Below are 21,679 nucleotides of genomic sequence, written 5' to 3'. Positions count from 1 at the left end.
AGCAAGCATAAAGCATGACACTTGGTAAGTTCTACAAAAAGGTAGTTATCTTCATTATGACTGTCTTGGCTCCAGCCATTATTAAATTCTAATTGGCTGATGACATGATTTTTCTAAATGGTTTCCTTGCCTTAAGAATTTTCAATGGTCCAATCTATTCTGCTTACTGTGGTAGAGTTGTCTTCCCCAAGGTAGGCTGTAACTCTGCCACGCCCTGACTGGGCATCCAGTGCCACTTCCTCACCTCTGGAATGAAGTAGAAACTCTTTGCTTGGCATTCAAGGCCCTCCCTGATCTAGCTTTTCACACTCATTTCCTAGTAGTCTCTTTTACCTGCCATGCAGGACAGAGAGCCAGATCAGGGACAGAGGTGGGTCTTCCATGGGCCAGAAATCAAGAGATCCATATTCTCATCAAGGAGGTGACTTGGAGGAGGCCAATGCAGGATTGTGCCACACCCAGGAGAGGAAGGACCTCACTAGGCCAGTGAGGAAAGGATTGTTTTCCACTCAGAGCCGGTCAGAACCTTCCAGCACTATACGTACATGTAGTGGCACTTTCTCCTCTCTCCCCCATCCCCCATAGCTCTCCAGCAGAAATTCAGTTTAGTCCAGGCCAGAGGAAGTGACTGAGTCGACCGCTGAGAAAAGAGGGGATGCTGATTGTAGGAGGCCTTGGAGATTCCATGAGTTGTGGTTACAATTTAAATCATCCTCAAGCTACAAGTTTGAGGTCTTTGTTTAGAAACTGCCAACTAAAGATAGCCATTATAGATTTCCATACCAATACAGGTAGTCCTCGATTTATGACAGGGTTCTGTTCCGACAACTCCATTGTAAGTCAGTTCTGACATAATCAAATACCTCATTTTTTTTTTTAGTTTTCATTATTACTGCCTTTTCTTATCAGTATCTCTATATTTTTTATTTTTTTTATTATTGTAATTTAGATGAAGGTTTATAGAACAAACTAGCTTCTGATTAAATAGTACACATATTGTTTGACGACATTGGTTACCAACCCTATGACATGTCAACACTCTTCTTTCTCAACCTTGGGTCCCCTATTACCAGCTTCCCTGTCTCCTCCTGCCTTCTAGTCCTTGCCCCTGTGCTAGTATGCCTGTTATAGTCTGGTTTTGTTTTATGGGCCTGTCTAATCTTTGGCTGAAAGGTGAACCTCAGAAGTGGCTTCATTACTGAGCTAAAAGTGTGTTCAGAAGCCATACTCTCAAGGTTTCTCCAGCCTCTGTCGGGCCAGTAAGTCTGGTCTTTTTTGTAAGTTAGAACTTTGTTCTACATTTTTCTCCTGCCCTGTCCAGGACCTTCTATTGTGAGACCTGTCAGAGCAGTCAGTGGTGGTAGCTGGGCACCATCTAGTTGTCCTGGTCTCAGTCTGGTAGAGGCTGTGGTAGTTTCGGTCCATTAATCCTTCGGACTAATCTTTCCCTTGTGTCTTTAGTTTTCTTCGTTCTACTCTACTCCCGATGAGATGAGACCAGTGGAGTATCTTGGATGGCCACTCACAAGCTTTTAAGACCCCAGATGTTACTCACCAAAGTAGAATGTAGAGCATTTTCTTTATAAACTCTGTTATGCCAATTGAGCTAGATGTTCCCCAAGACCTTGGTCCCCACAGCCCTCAGCCTAGCAATTCGGTCCCTCAGGGAGTTTGGATGTTACAAGGGAAGGTCATATAAGCTCCATAAAAAGGAGCTTATATGACCTTCCCTTGTACAAGTTGTGCTGGTGCCCCCAATATTGTATACTGTCTTACCCTTCACCAAAGTTACCACTCATCTGTTGTCTAGTGTTTTTCCATTCCCACCACTTCCCTCCCTCATAACCATCAAAGATTGTTTCTTTTTGTGTGTAAACCTTTTCATGAGTTTTTATAGTACTGGTCTCATACAGTATTTGTCCTTTTGTGATTGACTTATTTCACTCAGCATATTGCCCTCAAGATTCATCCAAGTTGTGAGATGCTTCACAGATTCATCATTGTTCTTTATCATTTTGTAGTACTCCATTGTGTGTATGTACCACGGTTTATTTATCCATTCATCTGTTGATGGGCATCTAGGTTGTTTCCATCTTTTTGCTATCGTGAACAATGCTGTAATGATCATGGATGTCTATATGCCTGTTCGTGTGACATCTCTTATTTCTCTAGGATATATTTCTAGAAGTGAGATTGCTGGATCATATGGTATTTCTATTTCTAGCTTTCTGAGAAAACACCATATCCTTTTCCAAAATGGTTGTACCTCCGTAACTTTACAATTTGATCTCCATTTGTCTTTAGGGGTTGGAAAACTTTCATGGAAACTTAGAGGTATATTTTAATATGTATATACATAAAAATATACACACCATAAAAACTTACTTCCATGATGAAGAAGAGTTGGATGACATTGGCATTTTGTCATGTGCAATAATAACTCCACTTGTGCAAGGTTCTGGATCATGTAGATTATCCTGGGAATGGGAATGGAGTTTCTAGTCAGAAAACTAGTTGAGTTGTCTGTGTGGTCTTTTTTTTTTCTTCATACATTTTGTGGTAACATCTCATTGCTTCCTGAGTCTGCATATCGACTTTAGCATTTGGGTCCACGTTTTCAAGCAACTGATGGCCCCTGGTTTAGTTTAGAAAAAACTTCAGCTAATCCTTTCACTGTGAAATTTTTTGACAACTTCTCTCCTTCCTTTTCCTCAGTATTTCATTCTTTTTCAGCATGTCTTTTGTCTTCAAAATCCATTAAGTCCCGATCTGTCAGATCTCCTTCTTCACTATCTGAGTTGTTTCACATCTGCAATATCAAGTTCTAAATTCAGCGTTCTTGCCGTATGGACGATTTTTTCCGCCAATCTCTTCCATCATATTATCCCAGTCAAATGCCTGCAGCGTCTTCACATAATTCGGCAATTTTTACCATACCCCCTGCATACATTTTCCCATAACTTCCTCCCAGGAAGATCCAGTGCTCCGGATACACCGAAGAACGTTATAATTCTCCCAGAAATTGCGTTATGTTAACCATAGCTCCATCTGTTGCAGCTATTGCCTGAGCAAACGAATTCCATAGGTAGCATGCCTTGAAGGTGGCGATTGCACCTTGCTCCATAGACTGAATCACTGCTGTCGTGTCGGGAAGTAGATAGAGCACTCTCACATCTGGAGTCAGACCACGTACGTGAGGAAGATGTCCTGGGGCATTATCAAGTAACGGCAGAATCTGGAAAGGAACGCTTTTTTCAAGGCAGTTGGTATGCCTTTCTGGGATGAAACCATTTTAAAACCCGTCTTCAGATAGCACATTCGTCAGCCAGGCCTTGCAGTTACCCCTTAGTAGACCTGTATCTCAGTGCTCAGGGGTTTGCAGAATAGTAAACAAGAAAAGGTTTTAAATTCAGCAGCATTTCCTCCAAGCAACAGCATGATTCTTTCTTTAAATACCTTGAAGCCAGGCATTGACTTCGTCTCTTTGTGAATATAGGTGCAGCAAATTACACGCTGCAACATCATACGTGAAATGTGTTACTAATGATAAGATGGACCAAAAACTCCCCAAAACAGCAGACGGTCGTAAGTGCAGTCATATAGTATTAAGTCAGGGTCTACCTGTACTAACTTATCGGTACTGACCACTTGGAACACCTTGTTCCGAAGGATTCTGAAGTAAATTCCAGGCTCAGAGGAACTGCTGCTGCTATCAGTTAACACCTGCCAATCATGGAAACCCTCGTGGTGCAGTGGTTAAGAGCTTGGCTGCTAACCAAAAGGTCGGCAGTTCGAATCCACCAGGTGCTACTTGGAAACCCTACAGAGCAGTTCTACTCTGTCCTGTAGGGTTGCTGTGAGTTGGAATTGACTGGACGGCAATGGGTTTCTTGTTTTTTTTTTTTCATCCTGCAGGAGGGAGGGGTCATATTTTTCCTTTGTTTTAGGGGGGTTAAGAAACCTGCACTTTCTAAATTCATCAACACTTACCTCACAGCTCACATGCAACTTATTTTTGTACGTGCACACTTTGTTTTGTTTGCCCTGAGTTCTTAGGCACATTATCCTCTTGACTCCAAGCCTCTCGTTGGTTTATTAGGAGCAGAGCTAAGGTTATAGCTTCTCTGCTTGACTTTGTTATTTTTGTTGAAGACACTTTCAGATTTGGATCTTATTTGATGAGTCTGAAGCAGAGTCACTAGCTAGTTGTTTAGACTGGCTTACCATTCTGTGACTTTCTATTAATCACTTGTTCTCAGTTAGTGTCTCAGTTTAAGGCTGGTGGAAACCTTATGGCCTCAAATGGCAAATTCCACCTTTAAAAGGACCTTCATCACGGCATCTGGTGTATCCAACAGAAATGTTCCCATTTATTTCTATTTCAAAGTCCATATCCCAGCCCAGTTGCTATCGAGTTGGCTCCTACTCATGGCGACCTCATGTGTCTCAGAGTAGAGTTGTGCTCCTTTGGGGTTTTAGTGGCTCATTTTTCAGAAATAGATCATCGGGCCTTTCTTCTGAGATACCTCTGGGTGGACTCGAAACTCCAACCTTTCGGTTAGCAGCCGAATGCATTAAGCGTTTGCACCACCTAGTGACTTCTCAAAGCCTGTACTCCCTTTGAACTTATGTATCACTTTCCTGTTTCCAATTTTAGCTCTTTTGCAGAGCGGAGGGTATCAACACTCCAGAATACAATGAATGATCAACCCACAAATTTTCAAGCCATCCCTCCTGTCTACTTACCAGGGGCTTTTTGAATCTCTTAAATATCATGGGAAGGGTCTTCCCATCATGACAGTTGACAGTACTAAGATCCCTAAAGTATGCACTAAAGGCTCCCAGTCATGGTGACACCCAAAGCAAGAGGTGGCATCGTAACTGCAAGGAGAAATGTTAACAAGAGCAGGGGAATGGCAGAGAGAAGCAGAGAATGGAAGAGAAGGACAAATGAGTGTAACGGTTAGAAGCTAGAGGTCCTAACAAGTAGTCCCAGATTAGACTGGGCACCAGTGTGCAAAGCAGGGAAACTTGGCTATGCTGGGACTTAATTAATGGATTGATATTTTTAGACCACCAAATGTGTTTTTAGGTATTACGCTTTATCGTGTCGTGTACTTAATGGGACAAAATAGTGAATGAGGACATGTCTTTGGCATCCATGTGTTCACAACATGCTGTGGTGGAGAGAAGCGTATAATAAACTCTTTAATGAATGTTAAAAAAAAAATTAAAGTGCCCCCATACCTCCACACACCCTCCACTGTCTAGTTGGGACTAGGAATCAGGAAGTAGCTGAAGAAGGAAGTGGGGTAAGAAGTGCGTTGTGAAGAGTGGGAGAGATTTCTATTCCTTTCTCCTTCTTCCTGTTTTCTGATTCTTTGGGGTTTGGAGTTGTGGTAAGGCCGAAAGCTGTGTTCCTCTTCTCAAATGTGTAGAAGCATGTTTTCAGGGACTTGGTTCTAGACCAACTGGTTTGCTCCTCGGTCGTCTCCTGCCCCACCACTTCTGCTTGTAATTGCTCAGTAATGTGCTCATGGAGCAGGGTGGGATGTAAACACCCTTTCTAAGAGCATGCCTCTCTGATAGGCACCAAGCCAGGACTCTGATGGCACAGAGAAAACTACACAGGAGTCTGGCTCCTGGCCCATCTCATGGAGCCAGCAGAGATGGCCCTTAGGGCAGGCAACTGATCCTCCTTATTCCTGACAGCAGTCCTGACACTCCACTTTGAGTAACTGAGACAGAAATTACAACAGTGGTTATTAATCAAGAGCCTGCAGCAGGATCAGTGGAGGAACTTTTCAAATTAAAGGTGCTCGGGTCCCACCTCTGGAGATTGTAGTGTTGATGATGAAGGAGGCCCTAGCCACGAGTATTTTGAAAGCAGTGCTGGTGTGATTGTGAGCAGTGCTGCAGGGACCATCAGTAGCTTGTTGTTGTTAGGTGCCATGAGTCAATTCTGACTCTTAGCGACCATATGTGCAACAGAACGAGACACTACCCAGTCCTGCGCCATCCTCACAATAGTTATTATCCCTGAGCCCATTGCTGCAGCCACTGTGTCAATCCATCTCTCTGAGGGTCTTCCTCTTTTTTGGTGACTCTCTACTTTCCCAAGCATGATATCCTTCTCCAGGGACTGGTTTCTCCTGATAACATATCCAAAGTGTGTGAGACGCAGTCTGGACATCCTTGTTTCTGATAAGCATTCTGGCTGTACTTCTTCCAAGACACATTTGTTTGTTCTTCTGGCAGTCCATGGTATATTCAATATTCTTTGGGTGATGTTCCATTGCTATCCATCAGGTTTTCACTGGCTAATTTTTTCAGAAGTACACCTCCAAGTCCTTCTTTCTCTGTCTTACTCTGCTAAAACCTGTCCACCATGGATCACCCTGCTGGTATTTGAAACACCAGTGGCATAGCTTCTAGCATCACAGCAACGCACAAGCCACCACATTACGACAAACCGATAGAGTATGGGGATGGGTAGCTAGGACTCCCAATTTTCCTCTTCCAGGTGCCTAAGGGCTCAGAATTTGTTGCCCAAAATTCTTTGTCAAGAGCAGACTGTTCTACGTATTTCTTAAAGAAAAATTTAAGCATTGTCCTTAGCACTTTGGAAGCCATGGCGGCACAGTGGTTAAGAGCTCAGCTGCTAATCAGTTTGAATCCACCAGCCACCCCTTGGAAACTCCATGGGGTGGCTCTACTCAGTCCTATAGGGTCGCTATGGGTTGGAATCGACTCGGCGGCAATGAGTTTGATTTTCTTAGCACTTTGACATGCAGCACATTTCCATTTGGCATTAATAATGCGATCTGTATTAGTAAAGGATGTAATTGACTCTGTCTCTCTTTTTTTTTTTTTTTGCTGCCATTTTAGTTCCAGATTCCCGAGCTTACTTGATAGGAGGGTTCATAGCCTTGACAGGTGTGGCTGTGTCTGTCATGTGCATCTACAACGTTTTTAAGATTGACATTGTGCTTTGGTATCGAAGCACCTTCCGTTCTACTGGGGCCATAGATGGTAAGTGTGGGTGATCATGGAAAATGCCTCATCATTGGTGTTCGCTCATTCATATACCCATTTAAAATACACATTGCCATGTCTTACTGGCTTGCTTTTCATGTTCCTGGCAAATTTAGAGCAACTTCTTACACTTAGATAAATTATTTATCCATGCTCCTCAGCCTTGTTCCCTCAAATAAGACTTGCAGATTGTCGTTGTTAGCTGCCATCAAGTCGACTGCGACTCATAGTGACCTTATCTACAATAGAACAAAACATTACCTGGTCCTGTATCTTCCTCACAATTCGTTGTTGCGGCTGTTGTGTCAATCCATTCAATCCAACCTCTCTGAGAGTCTCCCTCACCCTCGCTGATTCTCCACGTCACCAAACATGATGTCCTTCTCCAGTGATTCATCCTTCCTGATGGCGTGTCCAAAGCAACTGAACTGGGCAGCGTTCTGTCGTGATCCATAAAGTTTTCACTGACAGATTTTTCAGAAGCTGATCACCAGGTCTTTCTTCCTAGTCTGTTTTAGTTGGAAAGCCCTGTTGAAACCTGTCCATCGAGGGTGATGCTGCTGGTATTTGGAATACCAGTAATATAGCTTCCAGCATCATAGCAACAAGCAAACCACCACAGTAGGACAATCCACCACAGTAGGACAACAGCTACAGCACTGACAGATGGGTGGTACTAGTGACCATGTGGATACTTGCTAAGCAGCAGGTAATCATCTTCTGGGACCCACCGCAGCCTTTTAGAAAGTTTCCCACGTCCACTGATGTTGGCAAAAGAAGAACATTTCTCCTGGAGCCAAGTGCTCTCTACCCATGATACGTTTTCAAAGCAGTAGGTGCTTGGGCAGAATTTGTGTTTTGGAGAGGAGGAGGAGCTATCTGGGGCTGCAGCTTTTCCAGGCACTGCACTTGGTGCCTGACAAGATTACAGTCTGAAACATTCACGTCTTGGAGAGAGACTGACTTGAGTTGGAGTTTGGTTTCTCCGCTTACTGACTGTGTGATGTCGGGAAGGTGTTTAATCTTCGTCTACTTCTTAGCTGGGATGAAAGGAATAGAGGTGATGGAAGCCTGCCTCACAGTGTGCTCTGGGAGGTAAGTGAGCTAAAATGTGGGAGGCAGGGAGCAGGACCCAGCGGTGCAGGAGGGACCCTGCGCTTTTCCGGAGGTCTGAACCAAGTTGCTTTGCTCTGGAGCGTAGCTTGCTCTGTGGCACTTGTGTTTTGCTGCCATGATGGATTAACTCTTTGTGATTTTTTTTTCCTCTGAGAATGGATATAACTGATTAAGACCTTAAAAATGTAATAAATCTGTTTTAATTTCCCCAATTAAATGGAAAAATTAATACAAGATGGTGAGAAGTCTGTGTAGCTGATATGTGTTGTTGTTTTTGTTAGGTGCTGTTGACTCAATTCCTGTTCTTAGCGATCCATGTGACAGGGTAGAACAGCCCTTTAGGGTTTTCTAGGCTGTAATGTTTATGGAAGCAGATTACCAGGGCTTTCTCTCATGGTGCCACTGGGTGGATTTGAACAGCCACCTTTCAGTTAGCACCTAAGCACTTAGCTTCTTCTCTACCAGGGCTCCTTAACTAACATGTGTCAAGACTCATAAATTTATGACATTCAAGTCCAGAGACTTGCACTGCTGACAGGGGCAGGAACCTGGGGGGACTGCCTGTCCAAGCAAGTTTTATGAGTGCTTAATGCATAGAACACCATTATTTACCCTAAATGCCTTCTTTGCATATAAAAACATGGTGTAAGTTGTTGTTCACATGTTTTGTAAAACATAGATGTCCAAACTTGGACCTTTTTCTAAGTTAAATTTCAGAATTTAGAACGGGCAATACTTGAGCTACATAGAAAGAAGTGAACTCATTTTTGTTGCAAAAAATTCAGCTGCAGAAACCTTGCCTTGCATGTCCTATGCAGCCTCCAGATGAAGCGTTTCTAGTGTGGAAAATAGTCAAATTAGAGTGTTTTATTTTTTGTGTCCTGAGCGACGCTGGCACCAGTCACTACAGAGGCGGCTCTGTATAATTCTGAGACTTATTTGTGTCTGTGCAAACAGGGTGTGCCTGCTTGATTCCAGTTGGTTTTGAGAAGAAAAGGCCCTTGGGTGTCGCAAACCCTTTGTGCTCAACTACTAACCTAAAGTTTGGCAGTTCATGTGCACCCGTGGTGCCGGAGAAGGAAGACCTGGTGATCTGCTTCCATAAATATTATAGCCAAGAAAAGCCCTTGGGGCAGTTCTGCCTTATCACGTGGGGTCGCCATGAGTCAGAATTGACTCAACAGCAGTGGGTTAGTTTTGATTTTGAGAAGCAGAAAATTCAGTCCAGCACCACTTGTTTTTTCTGCCACAAAGATGTGCTTGGCCTGACTCGTGCTGTTTTGACTAACACACTGCTGAATCGATAGAAGTGGGATTCCTGGTAACTTCTTCGGGTTTCTTACTCCACTGACTCACTGTGACTCCAAGGACCTGTGACGATAACCGTGACTTATTGGTGTTATGCACATAGTGTATGTTGAAGGTGCCTATTAGTAAGGTCACATTTGGCAGGAAGAGCAAAAGGACAGTGACTCACCCTGAGCAGGGGAGCTGAGCAGAGGAGATAACTTAGAGAACCCCGTCCTCTTCCCAGATGGGATGCAGCCCCAGTGCAGAAGCAGAGGCCTGAGAAGTGGTGTTGAGAACTTAGAGCTGGCGCTTTGTTTTGTTTTGCTTCTCAAATTCAGAAAAGTCTATGTGCACTTTGGGATTGTACTCTGTCCAGCTGAGTCTGTGAGAACTATGCTATCATACCCCTCTGAGTGCTGGCGAGGATCAGCGAAACTCTGAGCTTAGTGCCAGGGCCAGTTCACAGCTTTGTTTCCCTACAGGATATTTTCTGAGCTGTATGTGGACATACTGAGTAACAGATGACAGATAGAAGTGAGCCAGAGAGAGGTATCGTGCTCTCTTTTTGATAAGCTGTTTACTCCAACTAGATTAGCCAAGTTTTATAGCACTATTAATAGCTACATGTTTATAACTCAAGGGCTACTGAGTCACTGACAGGTCTGGCTAACGTCAGCAAGTTCTGTTTATTCTGTATTAAGTCACATTATTTTAAAATTTTAAAAATTCTCCTGCCAGGTGTGCATATGTGTATAAAAAATGTAAGGATAAGCTTACAAATCCACTGAAGAGATTTGTAGGTGCCTCACCTTATTCTGGAGTGCCTGGATGGTGCAGTTGGTTAAGGCACTCAGCTGCTCTCCGAAAGGTTGGTTTCAGTCCACTCAGAGGCACCTCAGAAGAAAGGCCTGGCAATCTACTTCCAAAAAATCAGCCATTGAAAACCCGATGGAGGACAGTTCCACTCTGATACACGTGGGGCGCCACGAGTCAGAGCTGACTTAATGTAACTGGTGGTTTCTGGTCATCTTGTTACAAATAGGTGTGAGGAGGCTGGCAAAAAAAAAAACATACAAAACAGAACGATAAAAAAAAGAAAAAAACAACCAACAGGTACAGTGAAGAAGGCAAAGGGTAGAGTGGTAAAAGGTGGGGGCGGGGTAGAGTTAATTCCAAATCTGGAACAGTTTTTGCAGGTGAGCTGGCTTTAGATGCTAAAGCGAAGGCAATTAGAGGATTCATTGTGTACAGGTGAGCTGGCGTTAGACGGTAAAGCGAAGGCAATTAGAGGATTCATTGTGTACTATCTGCACAAAGGTTTCTATTGCTCATGAGAGAACATGGCTCTTCCTGGAGCTGATTTCTAAGGGAAAACTGGGAGTCTTTGCTTGAAGGGTTGTAACGTAATGAATCTTGTCCGCAACAATATTCTCACGGGAAATGCAGCAGCGTGTTTTTTAAGCGGTTTTGCTTATACAGTAAAACCTGCAAAGCAGGAACCTGTGTAAGGTGGAAACCTGTCAGAATGAAAACTCCGATATTTTCTACTAATAAAGAGTGACAGAAAAGTGCCAAGGCTGCACCTCGTCGAAGGCAGAAAACTTAGGAGTCCCAGAAAAACAAGGCAGTCCTGTTGAGTTCCAGCTCTCACAGGCTTCACCGTCCTGTCTTTTTTCATGTTAGGACAACACACCAAACCTCGTGTAACTCGGCAAAAGCACTTAAGCAGGGGTGAGATGGATTCTGTTTGAGTTCTCCACTGATCCAGGACAAAATTTAGCAATCTCAAGAGGCAGTAATGAGTAATCTGTACCCAGTCATTCATAAATATGAATTTATGCAAATAAAATTTTCTAATTTTTGCTAAGGAGCCCTGGTAGCACAATGGTTAAGCACTCAGCTGCTAACCAAAAGGTTGGTTCAAACTTGACCCAGCGGCTCCGTGGGAAAGAGACCCGGTGACCTGCTCCTCTGTGGGGGTGTTCTATGCTGTCACTATGAGTCAAAATCAACTCGACCGCACCTGGCAACAACGACAGCATGTTTTGCAAACAGCTAACAAGGGCACGTGTGTAGGCTTTACCATCGAAGGTAGGGTTGACTCTTCTTAGAGAAGAAAGGAGTTTAGCCAGACTACTACCTGAGAAAACCGTCACCTCAGCATTACATAAAGGCGGGCTATTACTATCTGCCCCCAGCACCAAGGACTTCCTCAGAACACTCACTGGTGGTTCTACATTTGTGGAATTGGCTTGACAAAGTCAACAGTAAGGAGGTGTTCAGCCCATTGTTAGCTGTTGCTGTTCGTACTCTCTTCAGTTACTGTTTAAGTTGCTGTGACTGGGACACAAGTTACGCCAAAACTCAGTGGCATAAAACAACCATTTATTTTGCTTAGTGATTCTGTGAGTCAGGAATGTGGACAGGGTACAGTAGAGATGGCCTGTTTCTTCTCCATGATGTCTGGAGCCTCAGCTGGAAGACTGGTAGTTGATTTTGGCTGATGGCTGGTAGCCTCAGCTCCTCTCTGCATGGGCCTCTCCAAGTGGACTCTCCGTGTGTGTTAGTCTGGACTTCACAGCATCGTGGTGGCTTTCAAGGATGAGTGTTTCAAGAGCAAGAGAGGCAGGTGAAATCCACATTGTCTTTTATGACCTAGCCCTTGAATTTCCAGTGTTGTTTAGGCTGTATTGTATTTGTCAAAGCAGCTACAAAGGCTTACCTAAGAGGAGGGGAAATAGATTCTACCTCCCTGGGGGTACAGTGGCAAAGTTCTAAAAGAGTACTATGTTTTTATACAAATAATGCATGCCTTCTATGATTGTTTGCCAATCGTGTCCTCCCCCTGTGAGGTATTTTCCTAAGCATGCTAGGCTTTTTTTTTTCTTTTTCTTACAGCAAAAAAAAAAATGGCATAGCAGTGTGTATGAAAATACCTTGCAGGGGGAGGGGCGAGTTGGCAAAAAAATATTGAAGGCACTTTATTTGTATAAAAATAGGGTGTGTGTGACTGGAAGTATTGCTGGGGCTATTTTTGGAAAATGCAATCTGCCACAGTTGCACAGGATCAATCAAGGATAAGCTTTCTGAAATTTGTTCTTCCCAGTTCCCGTTTTAAGTTCTTGTTTTACTACCGAAGAGAGTGGTGGACTTGGAATCAAAAGACATGGGTTTGAGTCAAGACTGTGCACTTACCAGCTGGGAGACCTTGGAGAGATCATGCAACCCTGTTCACTCTCAACTTCCTTACCTGTAATCTGAGGATATGACCATGTCCTCCATCGTTGATTTTGTGCGAGGCAGAGACACAGAAGTACCTGACTTGTGGTTAGCTGACAGGGCCCTTCAGAACCAGTGAGCTGAAGCAGAAAGCAAAATGCCTCCAGCTTGATCTTCCGCTTTATTGGTCAGTAAATATGACCAACAAGCAACATCACGATAAGTGGAGAAAATATTGAAGTTGTCAAGGATTTCATTTTAAATCGGATCCATAATCAACACCCATGGAAGCAGCAGTCAGGAAATCAAAAGACGCATTGCATTGGGCAAATCTGCTGCAAAACACCTCTTTAAAGCATTAAAAAGCAAAGAGGTAACTTTGAGGACTAAAGTGCACCTGACCAAAGATGTGGTGTTTTCACTCGCCTCATATGCATGTGAAAGCTGGACAGTGAACAAGGAAGACCAAAGAAGAATTGACACTTTTGAACTACGGTGTTGGTGAATAATATTGGATATACCGTGGGCTGCCAGAAGGATGAACAAATGCGTCTTGGAAGAGGTACAACCAGAATGTTCCTTAGAAGGGAGGATGGTGAGACTTCATCTTAGGTAATTTGGACATGCAATTAGGAAGGACCAGTTCCTGGAGAAGCACATCATGCTTGGTAAAGTAGAGGGTCAGCAAAAAAAAGGAAGAACGTCAACGAGATGGATTGGCACAGTTGCTGCAACAATGGCCTCAACATAACAAGGATTGTGAGGATGGCGCAGGACCAGGCAGTGTTTCATTCTTTTGTGCATAGGGCTGCTGAGTCGGAATGGACTTGACAGCACCTAACAGCAACCACAACAAATTATGAATTGGTCATTTGAAAGTGATGAGAACCTACTACATTTTGAGAACAAGTCAGAAAGTTTTGCCCCTTCTTAAATGCTTAGTCAGTAAGGAAAAAAGCAAAAAATGACCAAAAAGTTCAAGGAATTTTTTGTATTTGAAGCTTTTAAAAGGCAGAACTCTCTTACCACCCACACCTCTTCTGTCCCTGAGTTTGGGCAGCAAGGAGTACCTGTGTCCTCAGATGACTCACAAAAATAGGGAGACTGGAACACATTTAGCAAAAAAAAAAAAAGAAAAAAAAATTTTTTTTTTTTTAAAGTTCTACCTTGTAGCCAAATAAATCTGAGCTAGTGGGAAAAAAAGAGAAACAGGTCAAGAGAAGAGAGACGTAAATGTCTGGGACTGGGACAGAGCTGGGGATAGACCTGGATGTTTGCTGTGGTCTTGGAAGTGAGGACATACGCATTTATTAAGGAGGCGAACAAAGCACCAGCCACACTGTTAGTAAGAAACAAAAGTATAAATAGTAACAAAATCTTAAATGGAAATTTTATTTCTATCCTAAAAAGTTTAAGAAAAGAAATAGAAAAGCTAGCTCCCCTTCCAGGTTCCCATTAGATTGGCTTTGATTGTCTGAATGGCTTTGGCCATTAATAATCATATTTTCAAATGGGACTCCCACAGTTACCCTGTTTTCCCATTCAACCCATTCTTAGACTTCCATCCCACTCAAATCCTCTGGCCCCACCTAAGTTTCTTACTCATTCATGTGGTCTCTGAGTGGGGATACATATTTCCACCAGGCCCTTTCCCGGTCTGTTCACTCTCCACTCCCAGTGACTCAGTTTTTCTAAACTCTTCTCACTCTTTAAGACCCAGGGACTGACCCATGTCCTTTCTGAAATTTTTCCAAGAACTTCAGACTGCAGAGAATTTCCTCCCTTTCTGTCTGTTCTGTTCATTTAATTGTTTGTTGTTGTTGTTGTTTGTTGCCGTTGAATTGATTCTAACTCATGGTGACCCAATGTGTTGCAGAGTAGAACTGCTCCATAGGGTTTTCCTGCCTGTAATCTTTATGGATGCAAATCACTAGGTCTTTTTTCATAGTACCTTTGGGTGGGTTTGAACCACCAACCGTCAGGTTAGTAGTGGAGCACGGTTTCTGTCACCCAGGGACTTTATAATGCCTTATGTTGTTTTTTATTACTGCATATGTGAATGGAGTCCTGGTGGCTCAGTGGTTAAGCATACGGCTGTTAACCAAAAAGTTGGCAGTTCGAATCCACCAGCTGCTTCTTGGAAACCCTGTGGGGAAGTTTTACTCTGTCCTATGGGGTCTTTGTGAGTCAGAATTGACTCGACGGCAACAGGTTAGGTTTTTTTTTTTTTTTACGGATATGAGTGATCTGCCTGATTAGATTTTGTGTCATGTTCATCTTTATACTGGCAAGCACAGCAACTTTTCCTTGTGATTGCTCAATAAATGCTTGCTCATTCTACCGATGATGACATCGGCTGTTGCATTTGACTTCTTAGTGTTGCACGCCAGGTTTCTGGAGCCTGTTCAGATGTTTGTTCTCTCTGTGATGCTAGTCTGCACAATTACAATGACAGAATTCACTGGTGGGTCCAAAGTAGGAGGAATTTGGTCCCGTTTTCCTGGTGCAGTTAGGAATGTCCTCGTTGTATAGGACCTACCACAGGTAACTTTGGTGAAATCTGCTCTCAATTCTGTATTCAGCCATACTGCAGGGAGCAGTGGATTTAGAGTCAAGAGACTCAGGTTGGAATTAGGGCTGTGTGGCCTTGGAGAAATCAGTCAATATTTCTAGTCTCAGCTTCATTCTTATGTAATGAAGATAATGTCAGCTCCCTCACAGGTTGGTTTGTGAGAATGAGACGCCATAGCGTGGAAATGCCTGACACCAAGTCATCCACTTGAGCTTGCTAAAGTCATGAACTCAAAGGGCATAATGGTAGCAAATCAGGTTTTCATTTTGTTACAATATAAGAATTTAGTAAGAATAATTCCATGAGCTTGTCTGTCTCAATTTCAGATGGGAAGCTGTATGATGCATATGTCTTATACCCCAAGCCTCAAAGTGGAAGCCAGAGGCAGGAAGTGGACATGATGGTGTTGAAGATCCTGCCAGAGGTGCTGGAGAGGCAGTGTGGATATAAGTTATTTATATTCGGGAGAGATGAACTTCCAGGGCAAGGTATGTTTTAAGGAGGTATAAAAACAACACTTGAATAAAAAGAAAAGAAACCGCTCCCCATCCTTCACTTTACGAATGATGGGAACTTGGTTTGCCTGCACCTGGAAACCGCAGGAAGTCTTTAACCATAGCCTTTCTGGCCAGGCCAGCCCTGATCCGAGGTGGTTAGGGCCAAGCTACTTCTCTCCTTGGGCTCATTCTTGCAACACAATGATGTCTGGGATTCCTAGTGGAAATAACGTGACTCTCATTTTGGAGCAAGAACTAGGCTAACCCATTCCTGTGAATGGGAGGCCAATGGCATAGTCTTGGCCAAGAGACAAGTGGTTGTTTACCCTCCTGTCACTGAGACTAACTGCTGAGTGTTTTCAGTTGGTTTGAATATGTAAATCAACTCATGTTTAAAGCTGATTTTATAAACCTCAATCCCACCCACCCCCTCCTACCTAAATACAAAAGAGATTCTTTATTTGCTTCACCCTTTGAATAGGAAACTGTTGTCTTCGCTGGGAAATGGGGGGTAGGAATGCTTCCCTGATCTGCTGGAGCAATTTAAACGAGGCAAAACCTGCAAAAGGCCCCTTGTGCTGCTTAGCACATGTTAGACACCTAACAAATGAGTTTCCCTCGTGTCCTCCACGCCCTCTTTCTTCAAAAGCTGCACAGTAAAATGACTGGTATCTGAAATAAACATCCTTTTCTAGTCACCAGGAAATCGAGATTCCTACTTTATGTCATTTATGGTTATTGTTGTTTGCTGAGTCGATTCTGATTTATACCAATCCCATGTGTGCAGAGAAGAATTACTCCATAGGATTTTTGAGGCTGTGACCTTTCAGAAGCAGATTTCCAGGCCTGTCTCATAGAATTTGGTAGTAGCTCTCCGAGGTCACTTTAAAACGTTTGTAAGTACTTTGGATTTCTAGGCTGCTCGGGTCCGCGGTGATGCAGCTGTATCACAACACGTACCTTTTCAAGTTATGAAATCATCCTCCATGAGGAAGTGAGAAGTCAATCTAGTGCTTGTCATAAACATGTGGAAGAGCCCTTGTTTCATGAGCATGTTGACATACATTCATTTACGCACTCAACAAATATTTATTGAGTACCTACTATGTGCTGGGTACTGTTCTAGCCACTTAAGCCAGTTGCTGTCAAGTCCATTCCAACTCATGGCGACCACACGTGGGTCAGAGTAAAACTGTACTCCATAAGGTTTTCAGTGGCTGATTTTTCAGAGGTACATCAACAGGGCTTTCTTCTGAGGCCCCCTTCGGTTAGCAGTCAAGGGCATTAACCCTTTGTACCACCCAGGCACTCCATTTTAGGTACTAGAAATATAAAAATAGGCCAAACAGAGAGGGCCCTGCTCTCATGGAGGTTAGTCTGTCCTATACCCTGTGGAGATCACTGTAGGCAGAATAAAATCTGCATAGCTGGACATTTAAAGCACTCTCCTCTTCCTTCCCCAAGCAACCATTAACCAAAACCAAACCCATTGCCATCAAGTTGATTTTGACTCATAGAGACCCTGTAGGACAGAGAGAGAACTGCCCTATAGGGTTTCAAAGGCTGTAATCTTTAAGGAAGTAGGCTGCCACATTTTTCTCCTGAAGAGCAGCTGGTGGCCTCAAAACACTGACCTTTTGGTTAGCAGCCAAACACTTAACCACTGTGCCACCAGGGCTCAAGGAATCATTAGGGTATGTTCTATGGTTTCATACTTAGTCCTATAAATCCTGGTGATTGAACAAGATACGAAGTTAAGTAGAAAACAAAAATACAGGATTAACAACATTTGCGCCAACTACGTTTTCCCTATCATTTCTAAATCTGTTTTCTTAAAATGTGTTTATCATCTAATATATGCCAGGACCTTTGGCTAGTCTGGGTATGCAAGGTTAGTCACAACAAGATCCTCGTTTTGAGCAGCTCACAGTCTGTGGGTGGAGGGCGTAGGCCAGGAAAGTGATATGCAAACAATTAACTATGACAAAACCTGATTTGTGAATGTAAGAGAGTCATTCTGCAGGGGAAAGTCAGGAGGCCTCCACAGAGGGGTTGCCTTGTTAGGAATGTTGCTAATTCACTCCTGATTACATCATGTGCAAAGTCCATGCTCTCCTCAGCATCCATTTCTAATATTCTTAGTAGCATTAAGACCCGGGCTGTTTTAATCATGAGCTCTTCTGCGTCGGCTCTTCTTTCTTTATGTCCAGCGGTGGCCAGTGTCATTGATGAGAACATTAAGCTGTGCAGGAGGCTGATCATCATTATAGTCCCTGAATCTCTGAGCTTTGGCCTGTTAAAGAACATGTCAGAAGAACAAATCACGGTCTACAATGCCCTCATCCAGGACGGAATGAAGGTCATTCTGATTGAATTGGAGAAAATCAAGGACTACACAGACATGCCAGAGTCAATTAAGTATATCAGACAGAAGCACGGGGCCATCCGGTGGAGTGGGGACTTCACGGAGGAATCCCAATCTGCAAAGACCAAGTTTTGGAAAAAAGTGCGATTTCACATGCCACCCACAAGGTATCCCCCATCTTTCTGTAGTCCAGCTGCTGATGCATGTCCTGTAACTATACAGTGTATAAGAGGGAGGTCAACAAGGGGTTCATTACCCAGGGACGGATAGCTTGCTGTCATGTGGTGCCTTATAGTTGTATAAAGATGCATTTCATTTGGGCTGTCTGCCCCTGAAGATTGTGTTATATACTTGTGTCAAATCAGTTCTGGCTCATGGCAACCCCACATGTGTCAGAAAAATAGCAAACAAACTAACAAAAACAGGACCTCTCACAAGCATATGACGTCCTCAGTTTGCGTTTAGCTACTAACCAAAAGATTGATGGTCCAAATCCATCCCGCAATGCCACGGAAGAAAAGCTTGGTGATCTACTTGGGAAAGATCACAGCCATTGAAAACCTAACAGAGTACAGTTCTACTCGGACACACATGGGGTCGCCATGAGTTGGAATTGACTTGACCCCACCTGGTTTACTGGTTGAGCACTGTTGGTGAACTGATTAGTTGGATTATTTTTTTTTAAGTCAGAAAGCTTCTGTCCCTCCAATATGTGTATTAAGTTTCTTTTTGTTTAAAAGTATGTGAAGATTTATTATTAATGCAATAATATTAATAAATTATTTCAGTACATTTTATTTTATGTTTAATTAAAATATATTTTATGTCATATATAAGGAGCTCCTTTTCTCAAAGCTAAGGCCATTTCATATATTTGAGCAGTGTATCTCTGTTCTCAGGTGTGAATACATTCTCCTGTTGTCAGACCTTGTGTTCTGATTTGGGATTTGTAAAATATAGCTGCCATGCTTTAAAAGATTAGTTAGGCTTGTCTTACAACTGTTGAGTCCTGCCCTTTTTAATTGTGGCCCCTTTGATAATTTCATGAACTGTGTAGGATATCTTCCTAGACAATACACACACTCACAAAATTTTGGTGAAGGTGGATAGTCCTTTTCAAGCTCATCAATGGGATCTATAAAAGGTACATAGATCCAGGATAGGATCTAGATGGCCCTTTCGTTTCTATTTCTATGGATGTAATGCTAAATTTTACAGGGTTTTACAGGGTTCTACATAGAAGCCCGAAGATAAGCACATTGGTAAGTGAGTCATTCAGAGTTCTCCTAAAAATGATCTGGGAGAACAGACTTAGGATTTTAGTGGTATTTTACCAACCCATCACTCTTCTAGACTGAAGCTTTCCAGCTGGTATGCCATGAGTGAGTTACAGATCCCTGAGGTAATTACTCCTGAGATACTCATTCATGGTCCATCTGGAGTCTTAGACCTTGTCTTTTCACCACACTGCACTTTATTTGTATGTGTGCTGTGATGTGAAAAAGATTGGGAAGCATGGATTCTATTCCAGCTGTCCTACTTTGCCATTGAGGAAACTGGGGCCCAGAAAAGTGAAGTGACTAGACACTCGGTAATTTGTGGCAGACCCAGGACAGGTACCCCAGGCTTCCAACTGTGCCGTGGTTCTTTCCCCCACAAAGAAGTATTCTGACCCTTTTAGTCCTGTGATACCAACCATTGATGGAAACCAAATGGATAATATTGTAAAAATCTAGCAACTGAGATTTCTGAATGATTACCCTTGATTAACTCTAGACTTTGTCAGGAGCTTACGTATTTTTGTTTTGTTTTGTCTCGTTTTTGCCCCGCAGTGAACAAAACCATGGCATTTAAGTGCATGTGGGATTTAACATTCAGGATTGAGAACTTCTTGAAAGAGTTTTACATTTCTTGAGTATATGGTTCCTAACTGCTGGAGATTTTCCCAGGAAAACATTTTCTGAGACACAGATCCCACTTGAAGCATTGGAGTTAACTTCACCTCTTGCTTAGTGCCTCCTCTTAAGAGTCTGGGGACCCAGAGGCTGTGAGTGTAGTGCTTAAGAGCAAGAGAGAGTTGAGGTTGAAACTCAGGTCCTCCATCTACTACCTATTGGGCGCTTGAAGAGCCACTCAACCTCCCCAAGCCTATTTCCTCACTTAGTGGTGAGGTGAGGAGACATGAGATGACACGTGTGAAGCAGAGTATGGGCACAATAAACAGTTATTTATGGGCAGCTTGGACACTATTTAAAGAACTCTGGCCATAATATTTAGGGAAAGGGTTTAATTGGGGGGACAAATTTAATAGACATTGAAGGTTTTGTAGTAGGCAGCTGATGGTTTTAGAGGATCCCAAATTTTCTAGTAGCTTTTTCAAGTCACACAAAGAATGCCTCTGGACACGAGTGTCCCGTGTTGGCATCTGCAGAGTCTGCAACTGACCCAATGGTGTGGAAACTTGGCTATCCAAGCCATCCTGTCTTGGGGCATATGTCTTGTCTACTTCCTGGTGTTCTCTCCCACTCACACAGTGATCCGATCCCTTCCCGGTCACCCTGAATTTTCACAAGGCTCCCCTCCTGATGTGCCCTTACATTGTGGTCCTTAATTACTATTTAGTCTTGCTTGTAGAGGGGAAGGAGGAGGTCAATGTCTTTCGGATCCCAGTCCTGCGACATGTGTGCTAACGATGACTGGATACCAGGAATAACTTTCAGCTGAACCTACTCTATCAGCCAGTATCAAACAAAGGTGAATTATTTCCTCCCATGAGTATTTGAAGGAAGTGTTTGAAGAGTGTAGACCTAATTGACAATGCTTTCACTATCCTGAGCCTCTGGAGGACTGGGCTGGCATAGACAGTGCCATGTTATCCCTTCTCCAACCTGAGCCAGCCCTGCCACACATCAGACCACATCCAATTTCACTCAGACACTCAGCAGCAATGATTCCAAACAAGTTGTACCAAGATTAAGATGCTGGAGGCCATTCACTAATTACCATTTATTTAAATCCCAGGACTACTTAAAGGAAACTTGGCAAAACACTGTTCCCATCAGAACCCTTTTTAGTGGAGCCCCCAAATTTCTATGGCAGGGCTTCAGGGACATTCTTTGCTGGGGTGGGGGTGGGAGTGAAAGGCTGGAAGTAGTATTTGTGTAGCCCTTTCCTTAAGATCTAGAAGTCATCAATTACTCATGTCAAAGAACAGGGAGATCCCTGATGGATGGTGAAATTCCTCTCACCCAGCTACGGAGCTCCCTCAAGTTCATCTACAGCACACTCCTTAAAGTGTGCGTTTCCCACATTTTGTACGTGTTCTTTAATCTTTTAGCTCCGCTGCTAAAGCTCAAGAAGTATAAACTTCGTATTAAATATTTGCCATTTTGAAAACTAGTCCCATTTCTTTCTAATTTTATTATTACTGGCTTCAATACTTTCATTCTTTAATTTCAACGGATGTTTAATGAAATATTAGCGATGCTAAAACCAAAAAACCAAACTGATTGCCATCGAGTTGATTCCAACTCATAGCAGCCCTATAGGACAGCACAGAGCTGCCTAGTAGGGTTTCCAAGGAGC

The 21,679-nt window shown here is 43.1% G+C and overlaps 1 protein-coding gene across 1 annotated transcript in view; it reads left to right on the top strand.

Annotated features, from left to right (window-relative positions):
- The window catches only part of IL1RL1 (interleukin 1 receptor like 1), a 166,452-nt gene that overhangs the window by 31,024 nt on the left and 113,749 nt on the right, over positions 1-21,679 (top strand). Inside the window, exons 8-9 of the mRNA XM_049856390.1 lie at positions 6,889-7,032; positions 15,559-15,720. Of these exons, the coding sequence (XP_049712347.1) occupies positions 6,889-7,032; positions 15,559-15,720 (306 nt within the window). The remainder of the gene's footprint in view (positions 1-6,888; positions 7,033-15,558; positions 15,721-21,679) is intronic.

The sequence above is a fragment of the Elephas maximus genome, chromosome 17 (assembly GCF_024166365.1).
Source record: "Elephas maximus indicus isolate mEleMax1 chromosome 17, mEleMax1 primary haplotype, whole genome shotgun sequence".
NCBI classification, from domain to species: Eukaryota; Metazoa; Chordata; class Mammalia; order Proboscidea; family Elephantidae; genus Elephas; species Elephas maximus.
The sequence above is the reverse complement of the archived record's forward strand: the minus strand, read 5'-3'. Positions and strand labels throughout refer to the sequence as shown.